The sequence below is a fragment of the Lathyrus oleraceus genome, chromosome 1 (assembly GCF_024323335.1).
Source record: "Lathyrus oleraceus cultivar Zhongwan6 chromosome 1, CAAS_Psat_ZW6_1.0, whole genome shotgun sequence".
NCBI classification, from domain to species: Eukaryota; Viridiplantae; Streptophyta; class Magnoliopsida; order Fabales; family Fabaceae; genus Lathyrus; species Lathyrus oleraceus.
Genome location: NC_066579.1, coordinates 337,396,774 through 337,413,751, shown reverse-complemented (window position 1 = coordinate 337,413,751; position 16,978 = coordinate 337,396,774). Strand labels below are relative to the sequence as shown.

General features: G+C 30.7%; 2 protein-coding genes across 3 annotated transcripts; one reads left to right on the top strand and one right to left on the bottom strand.

Moving 5' to 3' along the window:
• The first annotated feature begins 4,050 nt into the window (after window positions 1-4,050).
• Window positions 4,051-7,499, top strand: LOC127134823 (protein SOSEKI 1). Of its 2 annotated transcripts, none has more exons than XM_051061828.1 (7): window positions 4,051-4,076; window positions 4,438-4,592; window positions 4,787-4,856; window positions 5,003-5,115; window positions 5,363-6,074; window positions 6,468-6,566; window positions 7,237-7,499. In XM_051061828.1, exons 2-7 carry the CDS (start codon window positions 4,460-4,462, stop codon window positions 7,385-7,387), a joined length of 1,278 nt encoding a protein of 425 aa, XP_050917785.1. In that variant the 5' UTR covers window positions 4,051-4,076; window positions 4,438-4,459; the 3' UTR covers window positions 7,388-7,499. The 2 variants fall into 2 exon arrangements, with proteins under 2 accessions (XP_050917785.1, XP_050917786.1); XM_051061829.1 differs by lacking the exon at window positions 4,051-4,076 and adding an exon at window positions 4,110-4,236.
• Window positions 7,500-7,766: 267 nt separating this feature from the next.
• On the bottom strand, window positions 7,767-11,374 carry LOC127134807 (uncharacterized). The gene is made up of 4 exons (XM_051061827.1): window positions 10,584-11,374; window positions 9,910-10,200; window positions 9,719-9,810; window positions 7,767-8,782 (listed from the first exon to the last, which is right to left on the bottom strand). Exons 1-4 carry the CDS (start codon window positions 11,214-11,216, stop codon window positions 8,005-8,007), a joined length of 1,794 nt encoding a protein of 597 aa, XP_050917784.1. The 5' UTR covers window positions 11,217-11,374; the 3' UTR covers window positions 7,767-8,004.
• Window positions 11,375-16,978: the final 5,604 nt, after the last annotated feature.

Here is a 16,978-nt window from a genome sequence, read left to right as displayed (position 1 = left end):
AGTTATCTGCTTCGCACTGAAGCTGCAGATTTGGAGAATTTTTCAGCTTTTTTATTCTTATTTGTAATCTAGTTTGTGATTTGCAGTTGTTAGCACTAGTTTGTGAATCACTTTAAGACTCTCTTGTATCCTTAATTGATTATAGTGGAGTTATTTCTTTGGTCTGGACGACTCATGGTTTTTACTCTCATATTGAAGGATTTCACATTAAAAATATCAGTATTCTTTTGTGCCTTTATTTGTTCAATTTGTCGTCTTATATTTATTGTTGACCCTTAAGGTTCCTACAAGTCTGAAAAATTTTATATCCAATGTGTATATGGAGTCAAATACAAAGATGAAGATGGTATTGTTGAATGGTTTTAATTACCATTTATGGAAGGGTAAGATGAAAGACTTACTATTTGTCAAGAAATTGCATTTACCGATTTTTAGTTCCACAAAATCGGATTCTGTGTCTGATGAAAAATAAGAGTTTGAACATCAACAGGTATGTGGTTTTATTCGATAATATGTTGAAGATAATATTTATAATCATATTGCTAATGAAACACGGGCAAAAACTTTGTGGGAGAAGATAGAGTCTTTGTATGTCTCTAAGTTAGGGAATGATACATTGTTATTGTTGAATAGCTTCATAAGTTTGAAGTAGAATGAGGGGACTTCTATTTTAGATCGCATGAGTGAATTCCAAGGACTCCTTGATCAAATGTCAGAAATGAGTATCAAATTTGATGATGAACTTTTGGGACTATTTCTACTATTATCTCATGGGACTATTCCTTCGTTTCTCAATCACATTCTTACTAGTGATTTGTTTAGGAATTCTTTCCCCCGATTAATCTCGTTGTAGATTTCTTTTTTCTTTTTTTTTGCTTAGGCCCCCTCCTATAAAAAAAATATTCCTTCTCTCTTCTTTTTTGTCTAAAAAAACATTACTTCTCTAATTCCCACCATTTATATATTAAGCTAGTTTATAGATATTAAAAAATAGATTAAATATATTTGTGATTCTCCTAAATATCTCATATTTCATTTTTAATCTTTTAAAAAAATTCTTTTAAATGGTCCTCCTAAAAATTTCCATCTACATTATTGGTCCCTTGCTAAAACCGTTCTAATTCAGTTGTTAAGTAGTAAATTTTCGTTAATTTTATCGTTAAATTGTAAAAGTCGTCGCTAAATTGCAGGAGAAATCAGAAGTGGATGAAAAATTTTATGAGAATCATTCTTTCAAAAATATTAAAAGACTATAAATAAAATATGAGATATTTATTAGGACCACAAACATATTTAACTCTAAAAACATATATAAATAAAAAAGAGAATACTTAGTAAACTATTCTAATTAAATATTAATATAGATAATACTTAGTAAACTATTCTAATTAAATATTAATATATTTTTATAGTTATAATGTAAAAAATATTAATTTAAAAATAATAAATATGTTAATTGCAAAGAAAAAGAATTGTTATCTCACAGTTGAATAAGATTTTGGATTTGAAGACAATCCTAAGCAAGTAGCTATCTTACATTTATTTGAAGAAGTGCTTTGTCTTTTAATGTGTTTTTCATCAGCTAAAATGATTATTTTAAGTGATTACACTAAAAGGATATCCAAGTTATAAAAATAAAATTTAACATTGAAAAGTTATATATTTTTATGAAAACAAATATTTATAAATAAATCATTTATTATAAGGCCAAATGAAATAATTAATCACTGTATTTGTACGGGAAAAAAACATTGAAAGGGTTATATATTTTGTAACAATATATATTTATAAATACATCATTTATTATAAGACAGACTAAGTAATATATATGCTGATGCAGAGAAATCATTATTTTTATTGAATGGTATTAATCTCAAAGTAATTATGCATTATTTAGGATATTAGCTTCCACTTGTGTACTTCAATTACTAATTTATATGTCCCTCTTTTGTGATGAAAATTTCACTATAATGTTGAGTGAGAAAGACAAGAGAGATAAAAACAAAACTTGTGTCTTAAGGATCCAATTGCAATAGAACTAATGCAAAGCCATCCACACCATACAAATGAGGATCTCGACATCATGAAAAGGTATATATCAACAATATTATGTTTTGCTTTCTTGGACCATTATGTTTGCAATTTTCCTTTCATCAATTTTTTTTATGATTATCCTGAAAAATGTGTACTTGCTGGCCAAGATGAGTTTATTTAAAATTTTAAATAAGTTTACTACCAACTTCATCATTTTAAATGAGTAAAAATAAAAAGTCAAATTCGTTTTTGTTCAATAGTTTTTCCTCTTCTTTGGTTTGCATGTTTGGTGCATCTTTGTGTTAGCAGAATATTTGCAACATGTGGGTTTTATATCTATTTCTTTTCATTTTATATCTTGAATTTTTAGATTTAAATGAATTCTCAAATAAATAATGGTTATAGTAATTTAGATATAAAGATATTCATTTCCTTCAACGTTTTTTTATGTTTTTCGAACTTCTTTTTGTAGGTTTTATTATTTAATATTTAACCCAGGAAAATTTCATGTTTTTTTATTGATCAATTTTGCTGGAATCTCCGGAAATAATTTCAGTATTTTAGTCATTAAACATAATTAATAAGGACATTTAAGTGAGAATATTGAAATTGATATAACCGATCTAGAAACAAGAAAGGCACAAAATATTGAATAAACATGCAATTTAATTCTTAAGCGATTACTTTTATAATAATTTAGTCTAACGGTTTAGATAATAACTGCAATCTATATTTATAGATATTCAATCTCATCTCTATAGAGACAATGTTAACAAAAGGTTTATATGTCTTTTATGCATGCGAGAGTATTTTATTTATGTGATTTTTTTAATTAAAAGTGATTAATTTATAAATATTAATAACTTTTTTATTGTATAAATATAAATAAATATTATTTTGATTAATAAATTATTATTTAGTTTATTAGCCGATATAAATTAAACTATTTCATCCAATTAATTATATGATTGTTCTCATCTTTTGTATTTAACTTTTAGTGTAGAAATATTAGAGATAACTTTAGTGGAGAATATATCAGAGTTATAAGATGATAGTTAAATAGACATTTATTATATTATTTATAAAAATATAATGCAGTTTAAATTTTATATATTATATCTAAATTTTAAACTTATTTTTATAAAAAGTTAGAGATATTTGAAATTAATTTTAATATTTTTCAAATTAATAAACTATTTTAGATTAAAAAAATTTAAAAAGCTATAGACACTACTAAATAATTAATTTATTTTTCAAAAAAAAAATATAAGTAAATAAATCATTTTATAATCTGTATTTGTTAAGATTCATAAAAATATGTTATATGAAGATAATAAAAATATAATTGCAAAAAAATATATTTAACTTCTGCCATAATATTAATTAATATTTATACTTAAAATTATAATAATTTTGTTTTTAAATATTTTAATTTCAATTATTTAACTTTTAATTTAATATGAAACTCCTTTTTGTTTTTTATTTATATTATATTAATTTTTTTCTTACATTTTGAATTATATTTTATAAAAGCAAATTAATAATTTATTTTCTTATTCTATTTTGTTATTTTTATACCGTAAACATTTTAAATCAAAAGATAGAATAATATAAATTTATTGGATTGATATAATACTGTTTGGGAGGGTCCTAATGAAATTATAAAAATAATAATTCCTAAAAAAGACATAAATAATAAGATAAGTATGAAAAATATATGTGTGACTAAATATATTTTTATAATTAAGGTTCCTTTTTAGTTTTAATAAAAACATTATAATATAAGGCTAAAAAAATAACAGAAAAGGAATCTTATAAAAGAAAAAACACAAAAAGAAAAAAACAGAAATGAACTTTTTAGGAAAAACAATTTAGAGTCAAAAGCTGACTATTACACATTTATTATCATATAAATAAATATATTTATTATTAATTAGATAATCCTTTAACCAAGTCTTTATATATATATAGCTGCAAACCAGGTCAATTTTCAATCACATTTTCTTTCTCTTTCTCTCTCTGCATTCTTTGCTAGATAAAAGGTACTAGTAACTGCTTACTACACAAACCAATCACTTTCTTACATGATTATCATTCTTTAATTTTATGTCTCTAAGTTTTTTTACAATAAAGTTCTTGTTAACTGTTATGTTTTATTCAACTCTAGGCCTGCATTATTTTTACCTTATATTATATTATATGGTAAGATAGATATGAAATAAGATTTTATATGTTTTGCTAACAGTTCTTTTTGTAGCATGCCTGCACAAAGACAAAGATCTTAGTGTTATTATATAGTATTTTGAATGAATCATATATTTTAATTGTTTTGTTGTGTTTCAAAAGAAGAGTCATTGTTTGATTTTGGTGTTTTTGTTGAATTTGTGTTGGTGTTTATTGCAGCAAAGAGAACAAGAAAACAAGTATGGAAGCAAAAGGTGGCGGAGAAGTTAGAAGGCTTCACATAATCTATTTTCTTAGTCATATGGGTGGTCATGCAGAACATCCTCATCTCATTCGTGTTCTTCATCTCGCTCGAAATGGTGTTTTTCTCCGAGGTGAAAACTCTTTTCATTGTTAATGTTATTGATAAATTCGTCATGATTATTAATCTATCACAATTGCAGATATTTTTTAGTGTATCTGCAACTGCAATTTAAAATCATATTTTGTTGTTAGTCTAATTATATAATGTATTTGCGACTGCAATTGCAATTTAGAATCATCTGACAATTACTTTTTCTTTGAGAAGATATTAAGAGATGGCTAGGTGAATTGAGAGGAAAAGACTTACCTGAATCATTTGCTTGGTCCTACAAAAGGTTGTTGAGTTATACATACTCTTTATTAAAATCTTTACTTTTCCTTACTTTACTCCATTTTTTTTCTACATCATTTTCTTCAACCTTTAACTATATATGTATAACCCTAATCAATTTTTTTGTAACTGACAATTATTGAAGTGTAGGAGGTACAAGAGTGGATATGTGTGGCAGGATTTAATGGATGACGACCTCATAACCCCCATTTCAGATAATGAATACGTCCTCAAAGGATCACAAATCCACACTACCCCTTTTGGTATGTACTTTCACATAATCACTATTATCCTATTTTTATTAATGCACATTAAGTGTTTGATTATATTCATCTATATTTTCTACCTATCAACATTATTGTTTATTACCTATGAAACATGGACACAACACTGACACTGATACGTTGATAGGTGACGGTGTTAAAGAGTTTGTTGCCTTATCATGTTATTTTTATGAGAATGTGAAAGAATCATCATTAAGTTGTACACTTTTTTTAATGACTAATGCAGAAACTCAATCAATAAATTCAATCAATGAAAAGAAGAATGGTTCTGATATAGCTGTAGAGGTTGAAGAGGACAACAAACAAAAGCAGCAAAAGAAACCATCTTTATCGGAAGAAGAATCTGAAATTCGGCAAGAAACTGATACGAGAAAGAATAATCTAAATCATGTGTCATCAGAAATAAGTCAGGATTCATTGGTTTTCAGCTCGGACAGATCGTCGGTGACCGATGATGATTCGTCTTCCAAAGTCGAAGAAGAGAAGCTTTTAAGTAATAGTAAAGATAGTTGTTTGGGTGAAAAGAATCATGAGAAATTTGAGAGTTTCACATTTCCTTCTTTGTATCATAATTTGATGAGTAAGAAGGGTAAAAAAGATGGACATGATAACAAAACTGAAACTACTACTACACCTCCTGATTCAACATTGTCGACTCCAACTTCGTCAACATCGTCTCAGTCCTCTTTTACTAAGATCAGAAGCAACTCTACTAGAGTTTCTAGTGTGTTCAGAAATTTGATTGGTTGTGGAGCTGTGGCAACAAATGATGCTGCTTTTGTCTCTTTGAAAACTGCTCCAAAACTTGTCCCTAAAGAAACTAAGTATGTGCTTGGAAAAAGGGGTGAGATTTGTAGAGGAGACAAATTGGGAGGATCGGCTAGGTGTTTTAGTACTCCTTGGAGTTGCCATGACCAAAATGGACATTATGAACCTAGGTGAGGATTGTTTCATAAATTGAACTATGAATTATGGTTGACGCAATCGAAATTGCAGTTATGATCCCTTTGCAGGGACCTCAAAAATTTGTGTATTGTTGTCACAATTGTGATTGCAGATTGCAGTTTAAGCATGGTTTTTGAAAATGGTCAGCGACTTCACTTGTTAACGCAGACATCATAGTTTTTGATGTCTTTGCGAATCAAATGGTCGTAGTTTTTAAAATAAAAAACCATGATGTTGTAATCATAATAGTTGGGTTACATTAGCCATATGTCACGGTGATTATTTGCAAAGTGTTGTAACACCGTCGTGACCGAATTAAATGAAGACATTATTTGGTTGCTGCTTTCAAGTTAGTTTTTATTAATTTTCAGTTTTTTTTTTTACAGAAAAAGCTGTGATGGAGGGGAAATAAGCAAAAGCAGGAAAAAGCTAAGCGAGTTAATGAGTCAAACTTCTCATAAACCATTTGGGGGACCAGTTTGCTCGTAAGTAACTGAACAACATTTCAATTCTTAGCATTTCAACAATGTATTACATTACATGACAAATTGTGCATGAAAAAATATATGCTCTTATGGTAGAAAATATTTTATAGATTACAAGTTCAAGATCAATATTATTGACTGATTTTCAACTCAGACATTACAAGTAATTTGGTTCGAATCTTGCTGCTGATGAAATTTCCTTGTTAGCGATTTATGAACCATGAGGTTTTTTTTTTGCCCGATCGCCGGGACTCAACTCGCATAAACATTTTTTTATCAAAAATAGTGTTGACTAGTTTGAAAGGTTGGTAAGAAGAAAACAGAATAAAAAATATGACTCGTGTACTTGAACTCCATCTGGCATAAGTTTCCAACAGAAAAGGCCAACAGGGTCAAGATTCTGGTGGTGTGATTACTATATTATCAAAAATAAAAATACAAACTATAAGTTGACATTAATTACTAGATTATGATGTTTACCAACTATTGCCTACTTGAGCTTATTTTACTTAAAAGCTGAATCTCTTGCATCTTAACTTAATATGACAAAGTTAGAATAGCATGAGCTATATACTTTATATGCCCATATTTATAAAGTAGTAATATTCAAGTTTTTGTTATTAATTGTGATTATGAAAGGTAAGGCCATAATTAGAAGTTGATGATGCAGGCAATGTGGGAAATCATTTAAGCCTGAGAAAATGCACAAACACATGAAGTCTTGTAAAGGAATGAAAGGCATGGGAACTTCAAATATTGCTGAGGAAACACAACATCAGAGATCAACTTCCTCTTGTAAAGATTACCTTTTGCAAAATTAAATATGGATTATTACTTTAGACTTCACACCAGAAAAAAAGCATTTGGTTTTTAAGTTTTGATGTAGCTTCTCACTTTGTTTCTTGACCTTATAAATACAATCAAATTATCACAGTTTGTTGTCTTCTCTACTTTATCACAGTTTGTTGTCTTCTCTACTTTATCACAGCTTTTGGTATGATTCTTCATTCTTTGTTATCAAGCCATGAACATTTGGAGCATAGATATTTGCTAAGAAAATTTTACTTTAGATTAGGAAGTGAAAGTTTGTCACTCATGTCATGAAACTAATTGTTGCGCAAATGCTTTATCGGAGCCAAAACAGACCTCAAAACTAAGAATGCTAACATCATTAAGCCGTAAATAACAACATATACAAGATGACATAATACCTCTTAAAATTGCATAATATTGTTCATAACTTCATTCATTGAAAAAGTTAGATAAGAGTATACAGAAGGTGAGATCTTTACTCCTAAAGGGTTATACATAATCCAACACTAGCTACTCAATCAAATATTGATTGTAGTGCAACTGTTAGCTATCCAAAGCAGAGTCAATTCAGAATAGTATGCTCCATTTTGTCAATTCTGTTAGTTCTTGTAGTACTAAATATTTACTAACTAGAAGCAACAGCAGAGTTAACATGCTCGAGTAAAAATCGGTACAAACTTGTCCTCAACTTCTCTGTCCTATGATCAACCTTGTCTTTACTATCCAAATTATCTAACCAGTGATTAACCTTTCTTAGCTGTCCAAGAAGACATGCAACTTCACTGCTCCCTTCATTTTTCAACCCAAATTCATTACTTATAGATTCCTCCAAGTACTTCAAGAACCATTCACAAGAAGCCACAAGCAGTTTTTCTGCCAAACTCGCAGCCGATTTAAGTTCACATTCTTTTGACTGTTTCTGTTTCTCTGTATCATTGTTCTTGTCTACCAAGAGATTCTGCTTTGAAGAAGGAAGTCTTTTACCAGTTGAATTTTGTAAGGGATTTGCTTGTGTTGTGTGACTTTTCTTGTTTCGAATGGTGGATTCCTCGGTATTCATTTCCGCCCGAGAATCCTCATTCTCAATGATAACATAATGACATCTCTCACCATTCAAAGCCTCGCTTTTTTCTTGTGTTTTGTATAAATTGAATTTTGAAAAGTTGGTATCTAATGCAGCTTGTATCCAAAATGTAGCATTCTTGCGAGTCGGAACTTTACAAGCATCTTCTACTAGAGACTGTATAGTGATTTGGCTGCTTGGTTTTGTTTCAGGAGGTGTGGAAAGTAAGGAATCAAATGTCAATTTTACTCTTTGCAGACTAAGATGAAGTTCCAAGAACTGCTTCACAAGCAAACCAGCAGAAAGTGTCTGACGAGACTCGCAGAGTTCAGAAAACAAGCTGAAATAAGGATATTTGTTAGTTATCTTAGTCGATGCAGTTATAGGCCATATAAACAATTTCACATTGCACAAGCAACAGTAATTGAAAACTGAGAAATTTCCTTCAAATTCTGGTTTCAATATTTACAAGTGAGAATTGTGTAATGTGATCGAATAGCACTAAGATAATCTTTTGACTTGAGACACTCTTCGGTTATTATATTTGATGATGATAAGACCGATGGTTTAAACTAGCTAGAAAGAAAACTTACAGTTGAATAACACATAAGGGGCCATAGATGTGAAAACACAATCTAACCATGAAAAGTTTGAAGAAAAAACAAGTACTCCGAAATAGGAATCAAAACCACAAACAAGATAAACAGCATGCATCATTTGTGCAACGACATTACAAAATACTACCTCTGGTCCTTAATATAAAAAAAAATTACTTTATAGATTCATTGAATACTCAATGTATCTGGACTAAATATAATCCGCATACATTGATTCTTCAATGAATCTAAAAAGTAATTTTTTTCTTATATTAAGGACCAGAGGGAGTAATGGTTTGTTTCAATTCTCTATGCTACAAACAATGCTATTGGTGATATAGCTTTTATTTTACAACACTTCAAACTAAATAGTGTATTGCAGCAAAGTCTCAATTTGGATCAAATTTTGCTGTCATCCACTATTTGACAGCACTGAACCTCAACATTACAACAAAGACAAGACATAGGTCTTCTCACTTTTATGCAACTCAACATCTGCTTTTTCATCTATTGTAGAATTTTTAACTCACACTTGACGCCTCAAAAGTGAGAAGCGTGTATTTTCTAATAAGCAAGAGACATGAAGTTTAAAATGGAAACATTTGTAGCCAAGGACATGAATCACTTAAAAGGATGTAAGAATGCAAGGGCAAAAAATTTGAAGCAAAATAAATAAGTACCGCATGCATTGAAGCACTGTATCTGCAGCAGATGCTTCTTCAAGAGATCTAACAGCCGCCGAAAAAGCAACATTCCTATGAGTTACAATTTGCTGTAAAAAAAAAGAGTTACACGAATTTAGAATCGGATGAATGAATCAAATTTACAAAGCTAACATGAAAAAGATGTAGTTAGTAACATACATACACACCTTTCCAAGATTAGAAATGGGTTGCGGAAGATTATCCCAAGATCCAGACTTATCATACCATGTTTTGAAATTCAATGGCACCTTAACAAGTTGTCTTGGAACAGTGCCATTTCCAGTACATGCTAACTTAGGAATAGTAGCAGCACTTTTCCTAGGAGGTGTGCCTGTTGTTTTGGGACACAAGTTCTCATTCTTGTTCTTCAATGGTGACACAATTGAAGTTAGAGACTTCTTCTTCACTGGAGAATGAGAATGAGAATCAGTTTTCAGAGACACCCTCTTGTCTATCACCTACACCAACAAGCTTCATCACCAACATGCCTCATTAAATGATTAAAAAACATTTTTTTTAGACAAACACTTTAAAAAGTTAACATTTTTTACTAGAAAAATAGCATCAAGTTGTAATTTTTTTGTCTACACAGTACAGATTGTAAATTATGCAGAAACCTAAACTAACCATAATATTTACCATTTCAAAGATTTTTATGTGCTTGAAAAACAAAAAGTTCTCTGGTAGATGGGTCCAATTCAAGAGACATAAAAGCATTATAAAAAGTGATAGGGCCCTCATTCAAAATCAAAATCATTAGCATTATCCAAAACAAAGATTTCATTTTTAAACTACAAAAAATGAAAAAGAAGGTAAACCCAAAAGAGGGTGAAGAAAGTACATTAGGTGAAGTTGAGGTAGATTTGTTGAATTTGAATCTAGAACTTGAACTTGGAGAAGGTGGTTTGGTTTTAGAAACAACACTGTGATCCCAAACTCTTCTAGTAGAAGAATCTAAACTCAACCTTCTCATTCCAACAACCACATTGTTTTTCTTGTTTCCATTAGAGTGTGACCTTAGAACTGACCCCGACACTGACCCTTTATTCATCTTCTTCTTTTTAACGTTGTTGTTTGGTTTTGAAGTTGTAAGAAAGCTTAAAGAATCACTAGAGACCAAATCAGTGGGATTTCCGACGCACGGTCTTCTTTTAGGAAGAGGGTTTAAGCCACAAACGAGTGGAACGGGAGAAGATGAATCGTCCGAGTCAAAGCGAGTTACGTAAACGAACTGACCGAGTTGGAGTTTGTCGGAGCGGATTAACTCGGCGTCGGAGTCGGAGACGGAGACGTAAGCGGAATGGAGAGAGTCGGAGAGTTTGAGAAAGTAGCCGGTGTTGGGTTGCCACGTGTCCTCCGAAAGACGCGGGATGATCTCTGTTACTTGAAGGAGTGCTTGACGGTGCTCGCCGGTTACTCGGTTGCCGGCGTTTTGGAGAAGCTTGGAGAGGACGCCGGGGGTTAGAGACGCCATGGCAATATGGAAGTGATGAGTGAAGAGTGAGGAATAGGTTTCTTTCTTTTCTGGTAACGCTCTGTTTCCGTTGTGCAATGCCTCTGTTTTCTTGTTGATGTATCCCAATCAAATGGAGACAATCAAGTGAAACAAAAAAAAATCTTATTTTGAATTTGGATTAACTTACTCAATATTTTTTTAGATTTGTTCACACATTTTTAAAACTCCCTTAAAAATTCGATTTTATTTTATTTTTAAAGAATTAAGAAGTTTTTAGAGGGGTCACAAAAGATATAGGTATATTCAATTTATGGATACCTATATCTTTTTTTATTGATTCATACTACTATTTTCTTGATTCGATAGTCTTGATATCGTTCAAAAGAAAGTTTTTATATTTTTTTATAATATATTTGAAAAAATCCTTCTAGTATGTGTAATATTGTTTGATTTTGTTTCTTTTTAAAGTAATTATCGTAAATATGGTGTATTTGTCTAAAAGGATCCTTATAGTATCTGTAATATTGTTTGATTTTGTTTCTTTTTAAGGTAATGATCGTAAATATGGTGTATTTTGATGTTGTCAACCCAACATCTTAGAAATCAAACGTTTTTTTTGTCTGAGTGCTAATGTATCAATGTTTGGTGAACTAGATGTCCTTAAACCTGATATTGGGAAATATGTATCACTAAACAACTATTTGTGTTACGCAATCATGTGCTTAAATGGGTTTGTGCAAAAGTCGTTAGTAGGATTTGAGATAGTTATTGATAGGTTTGATTTTTGTTCTGATATAAGATCGTCTTATGTTGTGATGAGTTGTGATAGATGTGGTGAATATAAAGAAATAAACAAAATATTGAAACGTGATGATACTGGATCAAGGAAATATGGATGTTCTTTCAGGTTCTATGGGTATTATATGACGACAACTATTTAGAAATTTAATATGTTGTGTGGTGTACATAATCATGAACTGGAATGTGGGTTAGCATGTCATCCAATTGTCGATTGTTTATATGGTGAAGAGAAAAATAATTGTTACTAAGATGACAAAGAACACAGTTGTGTCCAAAATCATACTCATAACTTTGAAAAGAAATAGTGCAATAGTCTAACAAATATTAAGCAATTTTATAATGTTTGGTACATAAACAATAAGGTAATAAAGGATCTATGAATTGAAATGATATAGTTCTTAAAACCGTTGCATGAAAATAATTATGTTTAAATGTATAAAAGATGAGGTGATGGAAAATGTGTTTAAGATACATTTTTATGCATTCAAAATCTATCAAGTTGTTTAACATATTTCTCACTGTGTTAATAATGGGTTCAATGTATAAGATCAACAAATATAAGTTACACATGCTTTAATTTTTTGTGTTACTTTCAAATAGATGACATATTCAATTCATTTTGTTTGTATGGAATGTGAAAAGGAAGATATTGTAACTTGGACTCTTTGAAATGTATCACAATTTGTTGAAAAACACAAATAACATGTCAAGGGTGATTGTCACTAATCATGATTAATCAATAATGAATTTTATTGCAAAAAATATCGTACATCATTTGTTTTACTAAGCCGACATCACGTAACTAAAAATGTGAGAGTTAGACTTAAGTCGATATTAAATAAAACAACAAACTTAAGGATGAAGATAAAAAAATTGTCAAATCGAAATAAATAGTGGAACCCATAATGAAAGCTTGGAATGTTGCAACAAATTATTCTATATATAGGGGGTCTTATATTGATTTAAGAAAGTTGATTATATAATATAGAGTTGCACATTAAAGAACGGATGTGTTAGATAGTCTATCTAAAACCCATTGGTATGACACCACATACAAAACAAGTACAAACAAAATGTGTGCCAAAGAAAGGCCAAAACAACTCATAATAATAGTTCAACCAAGCACTCACCATCATTGTATGAGCATGCTGACTCACTTTATCTGAATATTCCACTTTCACAGTCCAAAAAATATGTTAGTAAGGGTGCACGCATTAGTAAACTGCCATATTCTCCATATTTATCAAAAATAAAATACATGGAGGAGAGGAATGTTTTTATACGCAAATACATTGAAAAAATTATAAATGTTTATGACAATGGTAACTATGGATTTCGTGTTGTATCAAGCTTTAATCGGTAAGAGTGATGAGATTTGGACTTTTTCCCATCATAACCTTATTAAAGAGTTAAATTCTCATAAGAAAGATAATATGAGGCTCTATGAGACTAAATAATGATACACATATTCAAAGTGATTTGATTCATGGTAAAATTGGTATTCCATCACCAATGGGAAAGAGAATATTTTCCCCTAAAATGAGCAACGACTACATATGATTGGAGGGTTTAGTTTAGTTGACAAGATATGATTTTTAGGACACTTTTTTTCCACTATAACGTCACCCTTCAAAAAACCTATATACTCTGGTTATTTGTATTGGATGTCTTATAACTAACTTGTATTTTATACAGGTTTACTTGAAACCATAATGACATCTACAATGAACATCTATAGAATGTAGAAAACATCACAAAGAAAAATCAACGGATTAGGAGCTTCCTTTTTTGGATAGGAATGATGAGTTTGATAAATTGAATGATATTGAAAGTGAATCCAATAAAAAAAGTTTAACGTGGAAAAATGAAAATAAAAATAAATGATGTCACTAATTTTGGTGCATTTGTTATTATAATCATGTATATGTGTTGAATATTGCATATTGTTCTGTTAGAGAACCAAAAATACTAGTGAAATGATGGAATAGAGTCTTGATGTGGTGGAATGAATCTCCAATACGACGATACAAGGGGTGGATTTGCAAGATTAGTACTTCAACACATAAAATATCATGTGATATGTCTTAAATATGAATTTCATTTATGGATATCCTTTGACATTTCGGCGTGGAATGTAGTAGGTCGTTTAATGACATCTAATGGTAGGCAGCAACCCTTTACATGGATCCGGTGTGAAGCTCTATAGTAGGGTTACATTGTACCTTATATGTTTTAATAGAGTCACTTGGACTCAAGGTTAGGCCTCATACTTTTGGGTTAGTGGCCGGTCCATAACACTTTCCCTCTAGGCTTATTATGGTGCGACAATGGAAAGTCTTTAGGAAAACTAGATCAGGCTTACCATGTCTTATCCATCGCTTTGATAAGTAGGAAAAATTTGCGAGACAATTTCAATGACTTTAGGAACAGGCGCATTAAACTCTAATTCCATCATTGAAACGTCCCACAAAATTATTCTTACATGTGGCCTTAATTCCTTAGAATAGGATGTGGTGTTTCCTTCTAGGTTGCTCAAGTGTACTCGAGTACCGTTAACATATAAAGGAAAATACATGTGTTATTTTTCATCTTCCCATTTTAATTTACTTAGGACATCAATTTACCTGGACCATCTCAATATATGTAAAGTTTATTTCACCTTCCTTACGATGTTTCCACTTTTTGCGTGAATTATAAGCCTGTTATTCTTCTACGAACCCTGATTGCTTTCCCTTGAGTTCTATTGGATCCTCTTATATCTGTATTTGCTTCTTGTCTAGGTCCTTCATTTATCAATTCATCACACCTTTAGAATTATAATTTTGTTTAATTGTTTATCTCAATAACCAAACAAAACGTTTTCTAGCAAAGTTCGAGAAACCAAAATAGAGATTTTATGACTGGTTTATCTCACAAATCAAACTCAATTTTCCAAGAGTATCGTACTCTTGAGAATTAAAATAGCAACACGACAAATACATTTTCTTCCTCACAAGTAATGTTTCACTCAAAAGCACCAAGACAACTTAAGTGAAAGAAAAATTATTTCTAGAGAGAGAAAGAAAGAAAATAAAGAGATAAATTTCAAAGAAAATGTATAGATTTAGAAAATGGTGTAAAATGAAGAGGAGACGACCCTCATTTATATAGGAAAGGTAAAATCCAAAAAAGGAAAAGATCCATGGGTGAAATTAAAGTCCCAAACAATTGGCTTCTTGTCTTAATCGATTGGATGACCAAATTTAGTTGATTACCTTTAAGCAATATGGAAACATTTGATAGAGAGTCATTACAAGTTACTAATATGTTGTCATAATCATTTTGTTAATTAAGCCTTCTCTAATCAATTGTCCTAATTCCCCAATCGATTGGACAGTTCAAAAAAGTATTTCCAATTGATTTCCTTAAGGCCTTAATCGATTGGATAACTCAAAATAACCTTTAAAAGAAAGTAGACAGTTTCTTAATCACTTTGATCGACCTTGAAAACATTTTTAAGAGATGAAAATAGGTTCAAGATAATTTTACGTGTGTGTGAGTTGCCTTAGTACTTAGGAGTTACTTCCTTACTTTTACAAAACTCTGGTCACTGAGACAAACACAACATGGCGAGCTTTCACACTTCCTCTATTTCATAACTATGAGGCTTCCAAAATTCTTTGATATATACATCTATCATAGAGAATATTGAGTCTCTTTTCTTGATGAGGCTTGAGATGTTTTCCAATTGGGTCACCATCATCAAGGAGTTAAAACATATTGTCAGCGACTTCAACAACCATTAACATCGTCGTCATCAAAAATTCATAAAGGATCTTTTGTGGGATTATCAACTTTATACATGCAAGCACATAGATCCATATTATCCCCCTTTTTTTATGATGACAAAACATCTCTCAAGAAGGTGGTAAAAGAGAACTTGATAGATATATAATTGGAGTGGTTAAAATCCCCCTTAACTAAGTAGAGAGTATACTCTACCCCCTTGAGAGTATACTTCTCCTCCTTTAGCACAATCAAAAAGACAAAAGACAAAGCACATAGATCACATGGCATCAAGTTTAGAAGAAAACATAGGCATACCGATCCATGCAAGATTTGTTTAAAATTTCTAATTCAGTTCTTATGAAAAATAAGTTTTCTTTAGGAAGATGTTTAGTAAAAATATCCGCAAGTTGGTTAAATGAGGTCATAAATTCAAGTACACATTCCCCTTTTTCAACATGATACCTAATAAAGTGATGCCTAACTTCAATGTGTTTAGTCCGAGAGTGAAGAATCGGTTTTTTTGCAAGGTTTATGCACTAGTATTGTTCCATCTTGTTAGGAAAGCTATAAGATTAATATCGTAGTCACTGAGATGCTATTTCATCCAAATAATTTGAGCACAACAGCTACCCACAACAACGTCTTTTGCCTCAACTGTAGATAGTGAGAAACTTGTTTGTTTCTTATTATGCCATGAGACAAGCGAGTTTCTAAGTAAATTATTCTTAAGCCCTTTAACCAAAAGAACTTCTCCAATCGTTGGATTGGGGGACTTAACTTTAGGTACCCATATCATCTTAGGTCTTCTTTGTTAGTTTCATAAAAATTCTTTTTATTTGTCTTAGAGATATAGGCATTTACAGGGGTGGATAAGACTTTTGCTTTGTGTTCATAGTGTTTTTTGTAAAAATATGAAGGAGTGTGTCCTTATTTTCTTTCACGACTATTCTTAATGAAATAGAACATATCAATGTGTCCTTCTTTACCATAGTAGTTGCATTTAAAGATTTTATAATGAGAAGTGCTTTTGGCATTACAAATGATATCGAAGTTTTTACTCTTATTATTCGATTCATAGATAAGGTCGACACTATTGTAAGAGGCTCTTTGATTTCCTAACAAAATATTCAAGTTATCTCTTCCTTTGGTGAACTTGACAAGTGTTTTTTGAAGATCATAAATTTCATTTTTCAAGTCATCACATTCGTTGC

Coding starts and splice junctions, on each gene's coding strand:
- LOC127134823 (XM_051061828.1), top strand. CDS start 4,460: ATGGAAGCAAAAGGTGGCGGAGAAGTTAGAAGGCTTCACATAATCTAT. Junction 6,075..6,467: donor AATGGACATTATGAACCTAG/GTGAGGATTGTT, acceptor TTTTTTTTACAG/AAAAAGCTGTGATGGAGGGG. Junction 6,567..7,236: donor TTTGGGGGACCAGTTTGCTC/GTAAGTAACTGA, acceptor TTGATGATGCAG/GCAATGTGGGAAATCATTTA.
- LOC127134807 (XM_051061827.1), bottom strand. CDS start 11,216: ATGGCGTCTCTAACCCCCGGCGTCCTCTCCAAGCTTCTCCAAAACGCC. Junction 10,201..10,583: donor CTACCTCAACTTCACCTAAT/GTACTTTCTTCA, acceptor TTGTTGGTGTAG/GTGATAGACAAGAGGGTGTC. Junction 8,783..9,718: donor ACAGTGCTTCAATGCATGCG/GTACTTATTTAT, acceptor TCCTTATTTCAG/CTTGTTTTCTGAACTCTGCG.